The sequence below is a fragment of the Gobio gobio genome, assembly GCF_949357685.1.
Source record: "Gobio gobio genome assembly, chromosome: 17".
NCBI lineage: Eukaryota > Metazoa > Chordata > Actinopteri > Cypriniformes > Gobionidae > Gobio > Gobio gobio.
Window position 1 is genome coordinate 10,382,272 of NC_137110.1, and position 23,877 is coordinate 10,406,148.

The following is a 23,877-nucleotide window of genomic DNA, read 5'->3' on the forward strand; positions in this document are numbered from 1 at the left end:
GTGCAATTCATCCAGATAGAAAAAAGATGCATCCTTCTCCGCAGGCTGATTGATAACCAATTTAATGGGCCGCTCCCCATCCTCAGACGCATTACAAAGTGTCTGGATAAATGTCATCAATAATGACAGAGCGGACATGTTTGAGGATTGTGTTAATGAAGAGAAATAATGGAATAAAAGGTGCGAGATGATGCGACGAACAAACAGCACGCACAGGGCAGACGGTGACTCGAAGTAATGAGGCAGGCTGAGGGCCAATCACCGTCCCGTTAGACTCTTTTTTTGACTTCCGTTTGAGATGAAAGAGCAGTTATTGCTTTAGTGTGAAATCCAAGTCCTGCAAATGAGAAATAAAACATCCTTTCAAGAAATAATTCTGTTTTTAGAGACGGATAATAATAATCATGAGCCTGCTTTTCAACCTTTACGGTGTGAAATGATCTGTGGAGTTTCATTCTTAAATTAAATATCTCCAGATTAAAGGATTCCACTCTTGATTAATTAAATATGTCAGTGTTAGAAAGTGAAAAACTGCGTGACTGTACAACACTCGCACTGGTGAAGAGAAGCGGTCTTTCGATGAAAGCATGGGGCGGAGACTCAACATAAAAGACTTGTAAGATACTCATCCATCTCTCTCTCTGTCTAAGCTTCTCTGACCGCATATATATATATATATATATATATATATATATATATATATATATATATATATATATATATATATATATATATATATATATATATATATATATATATATATATATATATATATATATATATATATATATATATATATATATATATATATATATATATATATATCATCTATAATGCAAGTAATGCATTTCTAAATTATTAACAGGCCTATGGGAACACAGAAATATTAAGATTTTACAACTAACTAGTTTTACAAGTAACAAACGATTTGTCTGCATTGATTTATTATAGACAATATATGCATTTTTGTACCACGGTGTATTTTGGGAAAGTTGCTTTTAAAAGTATTGCATTACAATATTGCGATACTCATTCGGTAACTAATAAATAGGTAACTAACTAATTGTGTACTTGGTTACTATGGAATCTGGGCTGGGCTTGCTTTTTTAATAACAAAATAATAAGTTCTATTCTTGGCAAATGTAAAGGCCTTTTCACACCAAAAGTGAAAAGAAGAGAAGGGAGAGAAGTGAGAAGAGAAGAAAGTTCATTCCTACTTCAGCAATGCAAATAAGAAACTCGCTGTTTGTGCTGTTTATCTAAAGTCATCTTTGCTTATTAGGATGGATGAATTGGATCATCAAAGGTCAGCGGCAAGGATCTCACCTTAATAAAGTGAGATTAAATACATAAAGTATATTTGTATTATTTAACATTTAATTATTGCAAGTTTGTGTAATATTCTGAGTTTGCATTTCACTGTTTTTATTCATTTTGAAGAATACTGAATCTGTGCAAGAGAGATGAGTAAATGTATGTTCACATATAGGGCCTGATTTACTAAACAGGGCAAATTAGCGTGAGAGCACAATTCCATAAAAGTGCCGATGGGAGTGGATCTGCTCGTGATCTACTGACTATGTGCAAATTAAAGAACACAGACGCAGCCGGATCATTTCCATAATGACCAACGCAATCTACCAAGAGCAGTGCAAGATGATTTAAGTACTCTCCTCCCATAAATTTAGTCTGAAAGGGAAACTCCTACAAATGCATGTGCAAAAATAACCCTGTCCATGCCTTTTCAGTGCTAATTTATCACTGCGTGTCTTTAGTAAATCCTGACAGTAGTTTTTAACGCCGAAAAGAGGGTTTGCGCTGGTGCAAGCTGTTAGTAAATCTGGCCCTAAGTCTAGAACTACAATAATAACCATCATGTTCACACAGCGCACACAGAGCACACAGCGCACGATTTTTGGATTAAAATATCCAAAAGCCACTAGAACAATGTTATATATTTTGTTGACTTATGTACTTACATTATCCCAACTTTTTCCAAGAATGTTTAAATCCAGAAAAATAAGAAGTTTTAACCAGGACACGGACCATGTCTGTGTGTCACCTATCGATGACATACTTGCGTTACCCTCGATTTCCTGTTTTACTGTGTAGAAACCATGGAAACACCAAAGACGCTTTAATATATTTGGCCCTACTTTAACAATCTGAGCGCATGGTGCACATAGGGTGTGTCCGAATCCACTTTTGCTAGTTAAACGATGGGAAAAAGGATGCAACAATGCGCCTGAACACACCTTGTTTTAAGATCAGCACGCCCATGGGCGAACAGATGAGATTTTTACATAGTATTTTCAAGAAATCCTCAATGATGAAATACATGACTAGAAAAATAGTTTGCAGGTGCATTTGAAATGTTTTAACTCATCATCTTGTAATGAATGTCATTTCAGTTCTACTTTCTGAGTATGAATTATCATATGCAGTAAAATACAGCAATACTCAAGCACTGTAAGGGTTTTGCCAAAAACTCAACTGACTGGCTTCTCTCCTGCACATGAGCTTCTTTTGACCTCCAAACTGAACTCCTTCCCAAACTGATCATAGATATTAAGTGCAAACAATAACCATAATACCATAATCAAAGTACTCAATATTCAAAGTGCAAATAGAGACCACATTTTTCTTCAAGCATGACACAGAGTTAAGAGATGGTTACAACGAGATCGTTTTTTATATTGGGAGATATTCGCATGCCTTAGGGACCCGCTTTCAAACAGCGGTAACGTATTGGAATCGCATTTGAATGCGTGCTTGCGTTTACATTCACTTTGAATTTCGCGATCATGTGTACTCTGGGAATAGTACTGGTGGTGCTGAACGTGCATTTTCAAATATAAGTCTGACGCTTCTGCTGCGCAACGAATCCTCCGCCATGGAGTCTATTAACATGTAATTAACACACACTCGTAACACGCGCTCAATGCGAGCACTCGTCTTCTCGACACGTGATCAGTGCTGTGCAGTGCTGATCACTATGTATGGCTCGAACCGCTCGTGTTGGATGAGCTGAATTGAAGTGACTGTTATCCACCTGAATAAAATTGTTTTTATTTCTAAAAAAATCCAAACTAGAGTGGAGGCGTAATGTAAACGTAGTGTTGGTAGTCTCGCGAGATCTCATGGCACGAGATCTCGTCACACCCCTATTCTACAGCTCAACACAGTTAGTCTTATTGTTTAAATCTCGTTTTCATGATTAACCACAAGTATGCCTAGTGCTTATGCAGTGTGCAACAAGTACAGAGTAGCCTTATAACATAACTTTCAGCACACTCAAATAATGTATCTAATATGATAAAACAGCGCTGCGTTACCTCACATACGCATCAGCGGAAGAAGCGGAAGCGTTCTGTCGCATAATAAAAGCTCCGTGAAATCAAGGCGCCATCAAGCTATGCCTTTGTTTTGAATAAGCGACCTCTTGCGCCGAAAAATTACATCGTTTGAAAGGTAAGTCAGATATTTTGCTGTAAATTTAAAAGCAATGCGTTACTTTACTCGTTATTTGAAACAAGTAATCTGATTAGTTAACGTACGTTACTTTGCTGTAAAAAAAGTTGCAGTACAAAGTACAATAAACTTGGATGTTTAAGTCATTGCAACTTAAACTACATTAAACATCCATGCAAGCTTTTCATCAACATGATGCAGATACAGACAGACAGTGTTCACTGTTCTCCCCTATGGACATCATTTACACCAGGCAGCTTTATGGATCATCTCTAAATATAGAGGAATCAGCCATGTTAACGAATAATGATATGACTCATGCAAAAGACATTTGCATTTGCATCTTAAAAAAGGGCAAATGAAACAATCAAAGCGGTCACTATAGCAACCACTAAAAGGAGAACTACCTTCAAGGTGCTTTATTAGAGAGCTGTTGAGCTGCTATCTGAAGACCTCAGAGAAGACGGTGTGCAGACGGAAACAAAAATGGATTGAACCTTTAAGTAAACATGACAACACGCTCAGTCACGACAGATTTGTTTTGATGTCGGACTGCTTTTTTTGAGGGGAGGAAACTGCATTAAACTTTAAAACAAGAACAAACACGCTAAGTGTGGACTATGCGATCTCATTAGTATTCACAGGTGTTCAAACGTACACATGCTTTTTGTTTGGGCAGATACTTATTCGTACGACATCAATATATGTACAGCATTTTAAATGCAAAACCTCTTTTAAAAAAAGCTGGAACTGAAATAACAGATTTTTTTTATGAAAAACAATATTTTTCAGTGAAAAACAATATCTATAGAAAATATTTGAGCAAAAAAAAATCACTATACACATTTCCATGACTTCTTAATATGTTATTACCTTCAATGACTTTTATTTTTTTCCATGACAGAATGGAATGAAGTAGCTTAAATGTTCAAGCAGGTAAACAAGCTTAAAATAAATATAAAGGCATTTATAAATTTTACGAATTATTACGAACCATTTACGCATACTGTGATTGTGTTTTTTTGCAGAACACAAGGGTTTATCTTTGCTCTAAAGTTGTCTACAGTAATTTTGACTGTATGGTATATTTATGGATGTTCTTTGCTGATGCAGCATGTGTACACCCATCTGACATACTAATGGAAAGAAAATGGACGTTGACATAGTGGCGTATCACTTCTTTTGACATCTTTGGCAAGTGAAAAGTGCCCAGCCTCATTGCATCTATCTATCAATCGTGTTTAAAGTTCTCTGCCCCAGTCCATCTATCTATAAATACCATTCACTCACACCACGTTCCCCCTGCATCATGTCAATAAGTTGATAACATAATACATACGAATATAAAATGAAGGGGACTCAATATTTATTGAGTTTTTGATGGATCTCCCCTTGACATGCAATGATTTAGGGTTTCAATGCCTGACAAAGGTTAATGAAGTAGACAAAAACTTCACACTTAAGGCACAAGAAACCCTGCAGTTTGAGAAATTATTCCCTTCTAAAAGAACTTGAGTGAGGCGATAAATACAGAGATTTTTTATAAACATGGAGTTTTGCTTTTTGCAGGATTACGTTAAAATGAGGCTCCTGAATGTTTGTTGAGGACACCTATTTAAAAGACTGGTTGGAAACCAAGCGCTTTCGGTAGCTGTGCTGATAAAGGCTGGTTAAAGATGGGTTTCTTTCATCAAGTCGGAAGTGAAAGCTAAAATATTTAAAACCATGTTGTGTATGATCTGCCACAATACTAGTGGGTTGTGGGGTGGTGGCCAAAATGGTGCGATACGATATGTATGAATATAAAAAGCTATGAATATGAAAGAAAAGCCCAATTAAGACAGACTTAAGGAGTTTAGATAAAATTGTGTTTTACAGTGTGATTTTATCCCTCAGAACAAATTACCCAGTGTTCCTCCACTACCTCGGGCGACCTCTGAGAAATCTAATCCTGATTAGATAGGAATGTCTGTGATTTTGGTATGTTATTTTTTCACAGTGCTTCTCCTCATTCATTTTGACCTTCGCCAAATACTGTAACTAAAGCTAAATTTGAAGTCGTGCTGCCCGGTTCACCTTCATTATGATTTTTTGCCAACTTTTTGGTCAAATAACAGTTGGTGGTTCAAGTACTGCTGGCATCCCATCTAATTTAAAAAGAGAATTAAATCAAAAAGGAGAATTCAGACTGCTCAATACAGCCTTGATTCATTACCTTAATGCATAATGTTATAATTAATCACACATGTGATTTATTTCAGTTGGTTTCAATGGGTATACCTTCTGTAAACACCCACATCTGGACAGAACACACTCCCATGTTGAGGGTTTAGCAAAATTCAGAAATGAAGAATTCGCCCTTTGAAGGATTTGTCAAGCCAAGATTTAAAAATCGCAGTCCTGTATTTGTCAGAACTTTTGTATTTGTTTTTGAATTTCAATTCAATTGAATCCTTTCCTTTCATTCATCGAGTTTGTAACCTAAATTCCAATTCGAAGTGGATTTTCAAAAGCATTCTCAATAAAAATCTGAACTGCACGACCTTGCCCATCTTGATAAAAACATAAAAAGATCCCAATTCCAACTGATCTGCACATTAAATCAGAGGCACCTCGTGTTATTAATCATAACTTACATGCTGTTTAGAAAACTAATCTCCCCAAATATTTCTCAAGAGAAAGAGGAAGGAACAGAGAGTGATTAGGGAGGTAAAACACACACGTTGCAGAGGGTATGGAGACCTCCACTGAGTTTTGCTTACATCCTGAAAATCCCCCCAGCATTAGAACACTCCTAAGTGAACATGCTCGGCACCGCACACCCACCTCTCATTCATATTTAATACAGCATAATAACTCACTGCTCCAGTGACTCAACACAAGTGTGATCGGGGTCCCTCTGGGTTCCCCATGCTGGTATTCTGACACTACACTTCTTCATCTCATTAGGAAATAAAAGGATTCCACTTGGCTAAGATCAGATAGCTTTGGAAGGTATATTCTAATTAGACATAATACAGATAAGCATACGGAAAAGACGTTGTAATGGGACTGTAATGTCCTGTACACAGTTAAAAATAGAGGTTCTTTATTGGCATTAATGGTTCCATAAAGAACCTTTAACATCCATGGAACGTTTCCATTGTACAAAGGTTCTTACAGTGGAAAAAGGTTCTTTAGATTATTAAAATGTTCTTTACACTTTTTAAACCTTTAAACGGTTAGTTGCACTGTTCACTGAAAGGTTCTTTGAGGAACCAAAAATGTATCTCCTATAGGGGCTTTCGCATCAGAAGAACGTTTTTATAGTTCCTATAACTATTAGCGGAAGTACTCGCTTTTCGGCTTGTTCACACCGCAGAAACTGGGAATGATTTTAACTATAGGAACGCCTTTTGGGGGGACTAAATTAACTCCACCTCAGGTTCCCTAAGGAAGAAATCCAAAGTGGTCACACGACAAACCAGGGGCGATTCTACGATTTTTATTTTAGGGGGGCTCAGCCCCCAGTGAGGGTATGAAAAAAAAAAAGGTAACACTTTAGTTTAGGGTCCAATTCTCACTATTAACTAGTAGCTTATTAGTATGCATATTAGGATATTGGCTGTTTATTATTACTCATAAAGTGAATATTAATGCCTTATTCTGCATGACCATATTGTACATCCCTTAATCATACAATATAGGCAGGTTTATAATCACTGAGATCCCAAATGTGAGGTAGTTAGGGGGGTTCGGGGACTTGCTCCCCCGAGAACATTTTGATTTCCATGATCTACATATGTGCATTTTAGGATGTTCTGAACACCAAAAAAATGAGATAACAATAGCTTGAAAATGATGTCAGAGGGCAGATATGACTGATTAAGTTTTTCCATTTTCATCAGTGAAGACAGTAAAACATATGTTTAACTGATATTTATATGTTTTATTAATCATTTTCATAGACGTGTTAATATACTGAAGGCTACCAGGAAAGCTAGGTAACTAAATGTATTAAATTAATTCACAATATGCACACATTCATTACTAATCTTATGCCCATTACAGGCTGAAAAAAGCTGACTTTTTTATTTACTGAATGCTACAAATGGAATTATATTAATTTACAATATGCACACATTCATTACTATTAATCGTATGCCTAATCTAAAGAAAACAGCTTTGTTAATATTTCTTGTTTGTTAATTATATTATAAATTACATTACATAGGCCTATTTCAGTTCAAAATGGCGAAATTAGACAAAAGTTTATTAATTTGCCTGAATATTTTTGTCATTTGTTTAACATTTCTGACTTAAAGAAGCAGCTGTCAAATATGAAATGTTTAGTTTAGCTACTTACAGTACATATCTCGCATTTGATGTCGAGTCGTGCTGCTAAAATTCGTGCTCAGCCTCAGTAGATTCTGTTCTTACATAAAGCCCACCTACACTGATTTGATTGGTTTTCTCAAATATTTTGACATTGACGAGCGGTGACAGACCAATGAGGCTCAGATCAACGCACACACCTCTGCTTCTGACGTGCGCTTTGCTCAGCGCCGCTGCAGATAGAAGAACACGTTGATTAAAAGACGGGACGAAGCCGAAGCCTCCCGCCAGTCTCACAGGTTATAAAGGTTAATCACAAACTTTTTATGGGGGCTGGGCAGAAGTTTGGGCTGAAGCCCCCCTAAAAAGGGCTTAGTGATGCCCATGCGACAAACACTAATACTTTTTTGAGAACTGTTTACTTTCTTTGTTTCTAGCTAATAATTTTGTATTAAATAAAGGACTGTTAAACAGATCGTAAACAAATGAATGGGAGTGTTGTGTGCTCAGGCTGGCGTTCTCAGCGCCATCAAAATAAAAGTCCCAACACAACAACCAGAGCAACAGGATGCAAGTGACTGCTTGCTTCACCTCAGAGTTCCTATTGGCAAATGACTCCAAGAAAATGGCCCTAGGGGAAAATTTAGTTCTTGAAGGACCACCCTGGTGGCAAGTTCCTATATTCTGTCAGGTGTGAAAGCCCCTTAAAGCATCGCTGTGAAAACACCCTTGTGGAACCTTTATTTTTAAACGTTTATAAAGCCGAATAATTCATTAAATATATATGTCAGAAGAGGCTATATTATCCCCAAAGACTCCAAAATAACTGAATTCAGGCAAATACCTTTAACAAGCAGGTTCCCTGAGCTGCTGGCTTCGCCAAACTGGTTACGGGCGACACACGTGTACGTGCCGGCGTCTGATTTGGTGGCATTGGATATCCGAAGGCTTCCACTCTCCAATATAACAATTCTGCAAGGCAAACATACACATATGATAATATTACTTCAGAGTGCTTCTGTGACTTCAAGCCAGCAATCAACAAAAGCAATTTATTTTTTTGACAGGGTAAAAGTACAACGACAGGTTTTGCAGCTATTTAAGACTTGAGACTTCTGGAGAGATTTTAAGTGTGTGATGCAAGACGATCTAGACATTCTTACAGAGACCATTTCAGGAAAAAGAGTGCAATTTCGGGACAGTTTTGAAGGTTTTTCAGCCTTTGTACATCGCTATGAATCTTTTGTTTTGTCAGATCTCAAACCCCACCTTCAACAAACTGCTGTCAACATGTTTTTAAGAGGAATAAGAGTGGTGCTAACATTTAGTTTTTTCTCAGAAAGAAAACCGTTGGAAGGAGTATTTGGACAAGTTTACAATGATGCCAGGTAATCTTAGATTAGCCATTTATACTCAAATATTGATCCTTGAACTAGAATCAAACCGTGGTAAATTTTAACACTCGTTTTCATGTAGGTCAATGGAAAAATCAGTTAAAACATTCAAATACGAGTGCATACATACACACACACACACACACACACACACACACACACACACACACACACACACACACACACACACACACACACACACACACACACACACACACACACACACACACACACACACACACACACACACACACACACACACACACACACACACACACACACACACACACACACACACACACACACACACACACATAAAAGGGTCTTAAAAACACATCCTCAAAGATAAAACGCAGGGTGTGGAGACCTTGAGGATGAAGGAGAAAAATAGGGAGTGCTTCATTAATTCATGATACCATTCTAATTATTCTAGCCACGATGCTCAAGGAGTGAGCCATAAGGAAGTTTTGCAGAAAGACAAAAAAAAGGGGGAAAAAACAACATGCTGCCATATTATAGATGGTACTATTTTGAAAAGCTGTGATAGCTTGGGGGAAGAGATGTTTAATTGGTGTGGACAAAACATTGAATATAAATAAATCATTTCCACAAACTGTAGATCTCATTAATGACTCTAGGAGGACTCCAATAAATAATATATTTCTAATTAATACAGCTGAAGTGTGTCAAATGCAATGATAATTTGGTGAACGCGATGTAAAAGAAAGACACAATGGTCTTAAACACACAATGGCGAGATATGTTTTCTGTACACATGCATAAAAGGTACAAACACATATTTTAGGCAATTTCAGCTTCATCCATTACCAACAAGAGCTTAAAATCAAAAACACACCCATGCAATCTTCTTAGACAAGCATTTTCAGTATAATGGTGAGTGAATTTCCATGTGGCACTGACTGTCAGAGATTGGCACTAGTAAAATGTGTTTACTGAGTGTGAAGAACTTGACTAGCCTGCGCAAAGCCCAGACATGAAGTCGACTGAACACCTTTGGGATGAATTGGAACATCAGTGCTTGACCTCAGTGCCAGAGAAAATCCCTGCAGCCGTGTTCCAACAGTCTAGTGGAAAGCCTTCAGCGTCTGCCACACATATTTTACCTTAGTGGAAAATTTACCAGCAATCCTGAAGTACTGTCATTTATTATTGGAGTAATTTGAGAACTTCGTATGGTGAAACATTCTACTCATTCATATATTTTTATGAATGAAATTCGCTGAATGTACTACTCAAAATTTCAGTCTGTAAGATTTTTTTTCATGATTTTAAAAGAAGTTTTTATGCTCAAAATACAGTCAAATAATATTGTGAAATATTATTACAATTTAATATAACTTTTTCTATCTTAATATATTTAAAAATGTAATTTATTCCTGTGAATTTCCAGCATCATTACTCCAGTCTTCAGTAGGGCTGGGTATCGTTTGAATTTTAACGATTCCGATTCTACTTATTGATTCCGATTCTTATCTATTCCTAATTTAGATTCCAATAAGATTAAAAAAAAAAAAAACTTAGATATCATTCACATTTATTATTAGGCTATTATTGCAAAACATTTCAGTGTAGCTGAATACCATGAACACAAATCAACAGGCAAGCCCCTTTTGCTTGTGGTTTAAAAATACCATAGAAAAAAAAAGCCTAATATAAATTTCAAGCATTATTAAAGACAAGTAAACACTCAGTAATTAAAAAAAGAACAAATAAACAAATGAGCAATTGCACAAATAAATACAACTGAACAAAGATAGGATTGAAATAAACATTTCCAGGTACAGAAACTGTAATCAAATGTAAAATAACACTGCACTTTATAGATAAAATATAGGCTATACATTACAAATATAGTTCAAAAGTTATTCTGTCTAGAACAGCAAGTGAAATTTCTCGCCTTTTTTTGTTTGATTAACGTTATCATAGAGACGGCATCAAGAAAATCTGCCTACACCGATATAACCGACTGTGCTTACGAGAGTATTTTGACATTTTTGTGTGTATTTGTCCATTCACGTTCTGTGCAAAAAGACGAGGAAGAGAACTCAGTTCATTATCACGCACTATTCATTCACTATGAGAAGCCGTTCTGTGCGCACGTGTGTGTCTGCAATGCTTTTATACACTAAAATGGTTAAAACACAGTAACCGATAAGCGGAATTGAAATGCGCGTTTCTTATCAAATCTGAGGTTCTGGGCACCGATTCTAAAATGGAACCGGTTCTTGATACCCATCCCTAGTCTTCAGTGTAACATGATCCTTTAGAAATCAGAAATATGCTGATATGGAACTCAAGAAACAATACTTATTAATGTTGAAAACAATTGTGCTGCTTAATATTTTTGTGGAAATCATGATATTTCCACAAAAATATTATAGAAAATTCAAAAGAACAGAATTTATTCAAAATTCAAAAGAACAGAATTTATTCAAAATTCAAAAGAACATTATGTAAAATTATAAATGTCTTTATTGTCATTTTTGATCAAGTTATTGCATCCTTGTGGAATAAAAGTTTTAATTTATTTTTAAAAAATCTTGGTAACACTTTAGTATGGGAACACATTCACTACTAAATATGACTTTTGTCTCATTAAACTCCTAATTTACTGCTTATTAATTGTTAGTAAGGTAGTTTTTGAACCGTTTAAGTTTAGGTATTGGCTAGGATTGAGAGATGTAGAATATGCAGAATAAAGCATTAATATTACTAATAAACAGCCAATATTATAGTAATATGCATGCTAATTAGCAACTAGTTAATAGTGAGAATTGAACCCTAAAATAAAGAGTTACCAAAATATTTTGAATGCCATATATATTCACAGACAGGAAGGTCTCACAATTGCAGGTCACAACAAAGCAGGTAAAATACAGTTTATCAGTGATAGTGGTGATTTTTTCTCTCCTTCTTTCCATTTCTTCCTCACTCCTCCATTATGCACCCTACCTCCAGAGACTACCAACAAATAGGCCAGCACATTGTCTTATCTAGATCAAGGAATGACCTGCTTTTGTGCGGCTCTCCAGCTGTTGGTGATGTTTCACGAGTTACGGTATACATTTGTTTTCCCATCTCCCTATATTACTACTCTCCCTGTCTCTTCCCACCTTTAGACAGTTCTTTCAGGAGGGAAAGATACTTTGACATACAGAGGATGTGCATGGATTTCAGATTCTGGTGTCAGAATATAAAGTGAGGCCACCAAGCAATGAAACACAACATCTCAATTGTTTCTCCTAGACAGCAATTCCAGGAGAAAGTCTCATATTTCTCAGAATTTTAGCACAAGAAAATACAATTAGACTTTATTTCAGTGGTCCAATTTAGACATTCTACAAACTATAAGGAACTTTGCAACTACATGTCAACTAACTCTCATTAGAGTATTTGTAGACTGTTAAGTTAGGTTTAGGTGTTAGGGCTTGGGTTAGTAGAATAAGTTGACATGTAGTTGCAAAGTTACTTATAGTCAGTATAAGTGACAGTCTGTTGGGGGAACATCACAATAAAGTGTTATAGATATTAACCCTCTAGGGTACTTCGGGTCAAAAATAAAAATCGTAGCTTCATCAGAATGATCCGAAGCTTGGTGACTTAATTGGTACTTGGTATATGAACACCCAAAAAAATTGGGGACAGGATTTGAAAAGTCTAAGTGGTCGTAAAAAAAATAGTCACACTCAGGACCTTCGGGTCAAAAATTACCCCCATAGGAAATGAATGGGAAATTGGCAAAAATATGAAAATACAGAGTTTTTTTTTGCATACAATCTACAAATCAGCCAGAAAGCAGAAAAAAAGGACTCAACAGTGAAGGGGTGAAAATCAGAGCAAAAAAACTCAATATGCAATATGCAAATTTAATATGCAAATGACACATTTCTGAACGTGACAAAGAGAATGACACATTTAATATTTTAAAAATGATTTTATTTACAACACGGAAACGCCTGGAACTCAAGTAAGTGTTGTGACGCATGACACAAAAAATTAAAGACTGACAGTAGGGGTGTAACGGTACACAAAACTGACGGTTCGGTACTTTTTATATTTATCAGTGGTTTACTGAAGAAGAAAAAAAGTGTCTGTCCTTGAATGAATTAAATTATATCTAAAAGTTTATTGAAGATAATGCTGTAAACTATATAGGGAGCCCTTACTTACACATTAATATTAAAGGTTAACAACAGAGCCCAAACTATTAGCCTAAATTCAGTTGCTTTTTATTTTTAGGTATAATAATCAACACACAAATAACATAGTACGCAAACATGTAAACTTCACATAAGGTTAATTTTGCATTAACTTCTAAATCTAATTATAAAATAGTTTTTTCTCCAATTCGTTATTGAAATATAATAATTTATACACAGTGTCCGTCATTTTCATGACAGGTTTATTTAACATGCATGAAATAATCAAGACATCACTAACAGGTTAAGTAGAATATAATGAATATAACGGCTTGCATATATTTAGTGAAAGAGTTGATTTCTCTAGTGAATAAAATTCTGTGGACACTGAATGACTGCCTGAGGTAAATGTGAGGCTAACGTTACATGACGTTTAGTTTACAAGCAGTTATTGACGTCTTTCCACTGTTGAAACACTGACTGAGTGATTACACCACATATATACATGACAGTAAGTTGTAATGTATCCTCAGCATACCTTCAGATGTCATTCATGTTTATTCTTTAGTAAGAGATGATCGATCGCCTTCACAGATGATCACGTTCACGCGCGCTTGAACAGTGATCAGTGATCAGTCACACCACATAGAGCGTCAAAACGGCATTTATCGTTTGAATTTTGTGATGAAATGGACTGAATACTTAATATGTTCGTGTGGGAACTCGGATTGAAGTGTGTTCCGCGCTTAAAACAAGCCGACCCGGAAACACGCATGCACCGAGCCCCCCCCCCCCCCCCCCCCCAAAAAAAAACTAAAACTCTCAGGTTCTACGCGATTCACGTAAATGACCCAATTGACCAAGAAAACGGATATTGTCGCCAAAAAGCAACAAGTTTGCAGGTGTGTCATGACTCATTAAAGGGTTAGTTCACCCAAAAATGAAAATTCTGTCATTAATTACTCACCCTCATGTCGTTCGACACCCGTAAGACCTCCGTTCATATTCGGAACACAAATGAAGATATTTTTGTTGAAAGCTGATGGCTGAGAAAGGCTTCAGATAGGCCTCCATTGGCATTCAGTACATTTACACTCCCAAGACCCATAAAAGGCACTTAAAATGTCGTTACAAAGTCCATCTCACCACAGTGACTCTACAATAATTTTTGATGCGACGACAATAGTTTTTGTGCGCAAAAAAAATCTAAATAACGACTTTATTCAACCTCTTCTTGTCTTCCGTGTGTGCCTCCACGACGCATGCACGAGAATATGACGTAGCGCCGGGGTTCGGGAATCCATGAAATGCACACTTTAACCCCATTTTGAGAACTACGCCGAGACCTAAAGCACGATCAATGTAGAATTCAACAGCTTAGATACGCGCGTCTTCCTCTGCTTGTAAACAAATCGCTTCTGGGTTATGTGTCCAAACGCCGGATCTACGTCATATTCTCGCGAATGCGTCGTGGAGGCGCACACGGAAGACAAGAACAAGTTGGATAAAGGTGTTATTTTGATTTTTTTTGCGCACAAAAACTATTGTCGTCGCATTGTAAAATTATTATAGAGTCACTGTGGTGAGATGGACTTTGTAACGACGTTTTAAGTGCCTTATATGGGTCTTGTGAGTGTAAATGTACTGAATGCCAATGGAGGCCTGTCTGAAGCCTTTCTAAGCCATCAGCTTTCAACAAAAATATCTTCATTTGTGTTCCGAATATGAACGGAGGTCTTACGGGTGTCGAACGACATGAGGGTGAGTAATTAATTACATAATTTTTATTTTTGGGTGAACTAACCCAAAAATTAACTCCTTAAGTTAAGAGACTAGGTACAATCCTTTTGCGCCTTGACACGAAGACCGTTTTTTTCCGTCATTAAACTAGCAAAAGTGGATTCAGACACGCCCTAAGTTCACCTGCTTCAGACCATGCGCTCAAAAATATCTCAAATTGTGCTTAGGTTTGCCAGGATAACTGCAATCAAAAGAGAGATCTCAAAATGAACTCAAACATTTCTCATCAAAAGATCAAATATGAACTTTGCTATTCACATACATTTTTATTCTATGAAATGTGTGTCCAATCTTGTTTCTCCTATGGACATTTAGACGAAACATTTAAAGAAAAGTCGATACCTAAATGACGCATACCTTAAAACTTCTTTGAGTCTGCTGAGCAATACAATTTTCCTCTGGCTGGTCATTATTATGGAATGCTGGTGTTTCCAGAAGGCTTTTTAACTAGTTTATCCAGCAACATTTGGCTTTGCTAATCCACAAACCAGTATAAACCAGCGTGAAAATTCATATGCTGACCTTTCAGCAGAGTAAGCAAACCTCACGGTCTCACTCTGACATTGATGGATTCAAACAGAGGAGACTCCTCTAAGGTTGGTGAGGCAGTCTGTGGTCTTGAACATACTCAGAGAGCACATCTATTCTTGGACAGGCATACCAGTCCCTCCATCCAGTCTGAGCGGACGATGATCTATCAATAATTCAACAGCGAGATGAACCTGAGTGCCGGTCTGCTCATCTCCCGTTCGTAACAGCTAATAAGGACAGCTGTAAATCTCCTACCAGGATACAAGCCTGTATGACACAGCGCTGCTGAGCAGCTTAAAGAGAGGCACAATGTGCAGGGAATTTTCAAATCTCCCCAGAAGTGTGGAGTTGGTACAAAGACGACTATGCCACAGAGGCAAAAGCCAGCTATTATGTGCTTTTATATTTTGCAGGGGAAGACAGATAGGAGGGCATTAATAAGATTCACCCTGTGGAAGCTTTCCTCTGGAAATCATAAACTGGATAGTGTGTGCTAAATTCTTGATGCCTCTTCTGGCTGTTGTCTGGCAAAAAGTCAGCCATAAACCACTGATGAATTGGTTAATGCACCTCTCCTGTGTCCCTTTTTATGTATTTATTTATTTTTTGGTGAATGTAAGAATGGGACAAAAGGCATAATTCTGAAAATCTTGTAATGAGTGGAGGAACATGACCTTAATATCTGTTAGTATATTCTTTTTCATTTCAAAACATTTGCTCCTGAAATGGAAGCACGAGTGGAATAATAAAAATTCTGTTGACTTTGCTGAGGCATTTTCAATCTGAGCACATCACTTAATAAACTTCAACAAGCTCTTAAACTCGCTCTTCAGAATTTCATCCACTTAAAGCTTAAGTCAAATAGAACAGTGGTGCAAGGTGAAATAAAAATGTTTGTAGTTTTAAGACGTGCAATTCCAAAAGGGATGTAATAATTTTTTTTGTTACAAATAATATTTAATTTACCACGTCACCTTCAACAACACTGAGGAATTCATGACTATGATTCCATCAGTAATAATCAGTAATAAAGTACTCTAAGTAGCAATCGATCTATCTATCTATCTATCTATCTATCTATCTATCTATCTATCTATCTATCTATCTATCTATCTATCTATCTATCTATCTATCTATCTATCTATCTATCTATCTATCTATCTATCTATCTATCTATCTATCTATCTATCTATCTATCTATCTATCTATCTATCTATCTATCTATCTATCTATCTATCTATCTATCTATCTATCTATCTATCTATCTATCTATCTATCTATAAACATTACATTCACAAAATGTTTGTATTCTCCTGAGAAACAATACGTTCGCTTACATAGTGTTTGCGTTCCCCTGAGAAACATTACGTACGATTACAAAGTGTTTGCATTCCCCTGAGAAACATTACGTTCGCTCGCATAGTGTTTGCGTTCCCCTGAGAAAAATTAAGTTCGATTGCAAAATATTTGCATTCCCCAGAGAAACTTTGCGTTCATACGTAAGGTGTTTGCAATGCGTTTCCCAGAGAAACTTTGTGTTCCTTTGCTAAATGTTTGCGTTCCCCTGAGAAACGTTACGTTCACTCGCAAAGTGTTTGCATTCCCTGAGAAACTTTGTGTTCGCTCGCAAATCGCTTGCATTCCCCTGAGAAACATTGCGTTTGCTCGTAAAATGTTTGCGTTCCCCTGAGAAACATCTCGGGTTACGTATGTAACCCTCGTTCCCTGAAGGAGGGAACGGAGACGTACGTCGGAACTGACCGACTGAAAGGGAACATTACGTTCACTCGCAAAATGTTTGTGTTCCCCTGAGAAACATTACGTTCGCTCGCATAGTGTTTGTGTTCCCCTGAGAAACATTACGTTCGTTCGCTCGCATAGTATTTGTGTTCCCCTGAGAAACATTGCGCTCGCTCGCAAAATATTTGCGTTCCCCTGAGAAACATTACGCTCACAAAATTTTTGCATTCCCGAGAAACTTTGCGTTTGCTCGCAAAATGTTTGCCTTCCCCTGAGAAACATTTTGTTCGCTCGCAGTGTTTGCGTTCCCCTGAGAAAATTTCAGTTCATTTGTAAAGTGTTTGCGTTCCCCTGAGAAACTTTACGTTCGCTCGCAGTGTTTGCATTCCCCTGAGAAACTTTCCGTTCATTCGTAGTGTTTGCGTTCCCCCTGAGAAACTTTGCATTAATTCATAGTGTTTGCATTCCCTTCAGAAACTTTGCATTCATTCGTAAAGTGTTTGCGTTCCCTTGAGAAACTTTCCGTTCATTCGTAGTGTTTGCATTGCCCTGAGAAACTTTGCATTAATTCATAGTGTTTGCATTCCCTGAGAAACTTTCCGTTCATTCGTAGTGTTTGCGTTCCCCCTGAGAAACTTTGCATTAATTCATAGTGTTTGCATTCCCTTCAGAAACTTTGCATTCATTCGTAAAGTGTTTGCGTTCCCTTGAGAAACTTTCCGTTCATTCGTAGTGTTTGCATTGCCCTGAGAAACTTTGCATTAATTCAGTGTTTGCATTCCCTGAGAAAATTTGCGTTCATTTGTAAAGTGTTTGCGTTCCCTTCAGAAACTTTGCATTCATTCGTAAAGTGTTTGCGTTCCCTTGAGAAACTTTACGTTCATTCGTAGTGTTTGCATTGCCCTGAGAAACTTTGCATTCATTCGTAAAGTGTTTGCATTCCCCTGAGAAACTTTACGTTCATTCGTAAAGTGTTTGTGTTCCCTTGAGAAACTTTACGTTCATTCGTAGTGTTTGCATTGCCCTGAGAAACTTTGCATTCATTCGTAAAGTGTTTGCATTCCCCTGAGAAACTTTGCGTTCATTCGTAAAGTGTTTGCGTTCCCTTGAGAAACTTTGCGTTCATTCGTAAAGTGTTTGCATTCCCTTGAGAAACTTTGCGTTCATTCGTAAAGTGTTTGCGTTCCCTTTAAAAACTTTGCGTCCATTCGTAAAGTGTTTGCGTTCCCTTGAGAAACTTTGCGTTCATTCGTTAAGAGTTTGCGTTCCCTTGAGAAACATTGCGTTCATTCGTAAAATGTGTTTGCGTTCCCTTGAGACACTTTGCGTTCATTCGTAAAGTGTTTGCGTTCCCTTGAGAAACTTTGCGTTCATTCGTTAAGAGTTTGCGTTCCCTTGAGAAACATTGCGTTCATTCGTAAAGTGTTTGCGTTCCCTTGAGAAACTTTGCGTTCATTCGTTAAGAGTTTGCGTTCCCTTGAGACACTTTGCGTTCATTCGTAAAGTGTTTGCGTTCCTGAGAAACGTTTTGCGTTTTCTTAGGGGAACGTAAAACATTTGCGTGAGAATGCAAAGGCATTGCGAAATAATTTTTATCTCCCATCTCATATTTTTCTTCATGTCCCTTAAGTATAAAACAATAAAGTCTGGTTTGTCTTAAAGGGATAGTAGCCTCAAAAAATTAAATTCTGTCATCATTTACTCACCCTCAAGTTGTTCCAAACCTTTATAAATTTCTTTGCTCTGTTTGTAACCAAGCATTTTTGGGTGAACTATCCTTTTAAGTCCTGATCCCATTGCTTCCTTCTCCCACCTGCTGTTTTCTTCATCTCTCTTGAGTTTCCAGTAAAGAAGCTTTCATACTGATAGCGATTTGCAGACAAAGAGACTTAAGTCATTAATTTTTCAATTGGCAGCAACATGAGTGAAAGTGAACAGTGGCATTCCAAATAAAAAATTCAGAAGAGTTAAACTCATGTAAACAAGCAGCAGTGTGATGCGCCGACTATCAGCGAGGCACAGCTGAATAGTGACCAACAGTAGAGACTCGACAACCTGCACCATTTGAATCGCTAACAGTGTGAATGGAGCTCAAGTTTAAAGGCAAAAGCTCATAAAAAATGTTGCATATTTGTACGAGCTCCCAGATATGACCCAGGACAGCGCATTTAAGCGGGTTGCAACTCTCTTGCACTAACTCTGACCTACCTGGAGGTTATGTTCCATCAGTGATGTTTTTAAAAACATTTACCGAGGACCCAGAGGGAGGGTTATGTAGCAGGGCGAAGCAGCATCTACAGAAGGACCAGATAGGTCGTTCTATCCTCCAAACGGGGCACAAGTTTTGACCCAAACGTGAAGAGCTGAGCTATGTTGAGGGCTAATACCCTAAAGAGGGGTGTGAGAGAGCTCCTGGCGTTACTGAGATGGATCATGTGTCCATATCTCAGTAGGCCTTCTACTAGGAAGCGCGTTTGATAAACTGACGACCTTGTCAGTTGGATAAATAAACCGAGGGAGGCAGAAACAGGTCATTTCAGATCACGCTCTGTCAAGAGATCTGTTTACGGGAAGCCACCTTGATGAGCGTACCTTTGCTTTCGACTCCTCAACCTCAAGGTTAGCCGGCAATTACTGCCACAAGGAAAAAAAAGACCCTTCCAATGAGTTTCGCCGTTATCACTAGAACAACAGAGCAATCACTTGTTGGTCAAGGGAAAAAAGGAGAGGGAAAAAATGGGACATGGAAAGGTTGTCTTCTGACACTTTTCCAATAGCCAGGTAATTGATATTGATTTTTTTTAGTGTATACGAGTCAATGGTTCTTAAGACATAACATTCATTACCGCCGCATCTGACACTCACATAACCGTGTCAAACTTTTACGAATTACAGCATCTATCTGGTCTGACTTACTGTTAATGTGGCATCGGTGCATTTATAATGTAGGCCTTATTGACTAAGCTTGGTATAAATCAGGAATACGGAGAAAGACATCGATTTCATCGGAAAATATGAAGCGAAGAAAGTCCAATGTGCCATGAGCTCAACATCTCTGATGTGCTCCAAATTTGGGGCATATTTACAAGAGAAACTGCTGAAATTGGCTCAAACAGAATTCACTCGTGGCTTTTATCTAAGTCCTCACGACAGGCATTATTTGGTTTGTCAGTCAGAGACGGCTCTTGGGTTTAATAATGCGGGTGTCGCTCACTCTGCGGGTGTCCAAAGGGCTTGGCAATTCAGATATAATGGGAGTGATAAGAAATGATTGACAGAAGCATCTGGACACCTAGCCGAGCTCAAAGAGCAGGCGTTTTAGACAACCAGCTGTGTACAATGGTGTTTTTCTCCTTTTGGTATTAAAATAGCAAAAGAACGGTGGAGCTGTGAGCTAAAGCGGCTGTGACATTTCCTGCGAGCGCTCGGCACGTTGACCCCTCGTCTCAGGGGGAGCAGCATTAAGTTTCCATGGCAATGCAGAGATTTGTAAAAATGAAAATGGAAAAGAGTGAAGACAAACGTGGAGGAAGAAGTATTAATCTCTACTTTTGTAAACCCAAAATACACAGGGACTAAATTTATATTCGTGCCACGGAGCTGAGTGTCAGTGGCGACGTCAAGATACATTCCCTGTAGAGAATAATTTGCGACGTATGCTGCTACTTTTTCCCCACCTTAAAAGGAGGCTCGCATTGCCTTGCCACTTATCCTGAGGTAATTTTCTTAACACATTCAACGCTGTTCAATTATTCAATGTGCTGATTTAGTATGGGTACATTTGGCTCTTGCCATTCCACAAGATAATTCTATGTCATTTCTCAATGTGAAATAAATCAACAAGGCACCAGCTGGCGTAATAATTTTGCTTTAAATCTGTTGTGTGCAATATGGACCTATATAATATGCACGGTAATATGTTATGCTCTGCTTTAAGCCACTTATGTTTTACATACAAATCACTGATGCTCGAGACATAGGAAACAAACTTAACCATTTTAAAACAGCATCAATTCCACTTGTAAACTTAAATATAAGTTTAAAGAAACATTCTCAAAAGGTCTCAAAACTTTGTCAATACTACACACACACACACACACACACACACACACACACACACACACACACACACACACACGGTCAGGTCAAAGTTTCTGAATAATTTTACTGGTAGTCCACTGTATGAAGAATTTTTGGCTATAATATGTCACAGTTTACTGCACCCACTAGTAAAAAATTATATGTATATAACGTCTACAAAAAGGCTATTACTGTTAAAGAGTGATACAAAAAAAAAATGTTTTCAGTATGACTGTGGTGACAGTTCAATAGAAAATCATTAATTCATTCTTTAGTGAATGCTACATTTATCAATATTTATAATAAATATTTGATACATTATGTTTGTATGGTGTTAACTAAACCGTTAGACAAGGAAAAGCACATTTTGTGAGAAAAGCAGGACATGTTTATCAAATACATCCAAAACAATTCCATAACATAAACTTATATTTTTCAGTTTTGTAGCTTGTATTGTCCCAGTACTCAAGAATCAATGAAATATAATGATAATAATAACAGATAAAAGTAACACAAAACAGCCCCAAACAGAAACAAAAATGATAACACCTAAATTTTATCATTTCATGTTTGCAGTGCAGGGCGTATTTCCAGTAGTAACCGAGGCTTTTAATTTCGGCAATATGTATCCCCAGGGTCAGCAGCTGCGGAGAAACTGTGTTTATCAGGGCCAAACACTGTGGGCTTGTGGGTGTACTCAAACCGGGCTCCTTTAATCACAAATGGCTCTTCAGCTTCAGTCTTTCAGACTGATATTCATCTCTCTTTTTCCTCACACTCATATGCACACAATTCCTTCTAGGAATAAAAAGAGCAACACACATGTGATGCCCGAAATGTGCGAAGGGACCAAGATGGATTACTGGTGCTGCGCTGGCACATTCGTTCTTTGAAAAATGATATTAGCCTCCAAGTCCCCCAAGATAAAACTAATCCCGCCGAGTCTAACATGGCACTTAGACTAGTAAAGAGCACGCCAAACTAATCACGGCCAAATCTCTGCATTCATTTGCATTCTGGTTGAGTTTTATTTCACCAAATTAAACTAATTTCTCCTGAAGAGAGTTATTACTGCTGTAAAAAGGCAGGGGATTCAAATACATTGGGGTCCAAAAGTCTGAGACCACAAGTGGAAATGTTTCTGTTTTGCATTTTTATTATCAAATACACATTTTTTAATAAGAATTAGGCTACTTTATTAATTTAACAATTAGTAAAGAACGTTTGACCTTGTGTACAAAGCAGTTCACAATAAAACAAATGTAATTACCATAGTAGGGGTCTGACGAGATGTCGCAATATTAAAACGTGCCGATATTTCCTGTTGGGGTGAAAAGGTCTTGCGATATCAGCAACCTGCAAACCTTTTACAGTGCTTGCACTATACTGTTATGTATTTTACTGCATATGATAATTCATACTCAGAAAGTAGAACTGAAGTGACATTCATTACAAGATGATTAGTGTAGGGATGTCACGTTTCCTCGATTAAATCCGGGTTAAATGAAATACCGGAAGAGCCGCATTCCACTTATGAGAATCCACAAACCACATTATACATCGTTTTCTAAAGCCCTTTTCACACGGGATTAGTATTATCTGGGGTCGGGACCTCGTGTGATTTAGAAATTACCCCCCCCACATCTGGATTTTGTGTGGCGCATTCGCACGGGATAAGCAAAGCCTGTGATTTTAATCAAATTTACTGACTTATCTCCCGGATATTATGTCAAGACCTGGAAATGTTTTGTCGCTATAATTATCGCTGTATGATATATCATAGACAGAAGAATGTTCCTTACCGCATGCTGCTATCCATGTCATCCATCTCCATCTAATCATTCTTTTTATTTTAGCTCTTCTGATGGTTTTCAGCTTTCTCTTTCTGCAAATTGTATAAATGGTGTATAGCGATATGCCCCGCACACAAAATACTGAACTTCAAAAAGTTTCCGATGCAACCTCCATTCTTCACGAAAGTTGGATAAAAAGGCAGAGAGGAAACAAAAACCTTGAAAATATATGACACGCCAAATCCTGGCCAAATCACAGAGATGCCGATTCGCACAGGACTAATATCATCACAGGACCTCGGTGTTCAGCGAAATATGGCAGGTCATTTGCGGGGGAATATTTACTTTCAAATTACAGACATGGTCAGGCGAATAGGGCTTAAAAGGGGGGTCTAATGCCATTTCATGCATTCTGACTTATTTACACAGTTAAAGAGTTGAATTCTCATGCTAAACAAAAAAAAGTATTTCAGTGCCAAATACACTCCTTCAGGATTTGAATAAGTTTCGGAAAGTTTTTTCCGAGTGTGGCCCTGTATGACATCATAAAGGGGGGAATTCCTTGTATGGGCACTTCTCCTGGTTGAGCGTGTG

The 23,877-nt window shown here is 37.6% G+C and overlaps 1 protein-coding gene across 2 annotated transcripts in view; it reads right to left on the reverse strand.

Annotated features, from left to right (window-relative positions):
- cntn4 (contactin 4) overlaps window positions 1-23,877 on the reverse strand; it is a 229,651-nt gene that overhangs the window by 26,746 nt on the left and 179,028 nt on the right. For both annotated transcript variants that reach the window (XM_079841184.1, XM_079841185.1), the window contains exon 12: window positions 8,630-8,757. In XM_079841184.1, coding sequence (XP_079697310.1) covers window positions 8,630-8,757 — 128 coding nt within the window. The remainder of the gene's footprint in view (window positions 1-8,629; window positions 8,758-23,877) is intronic.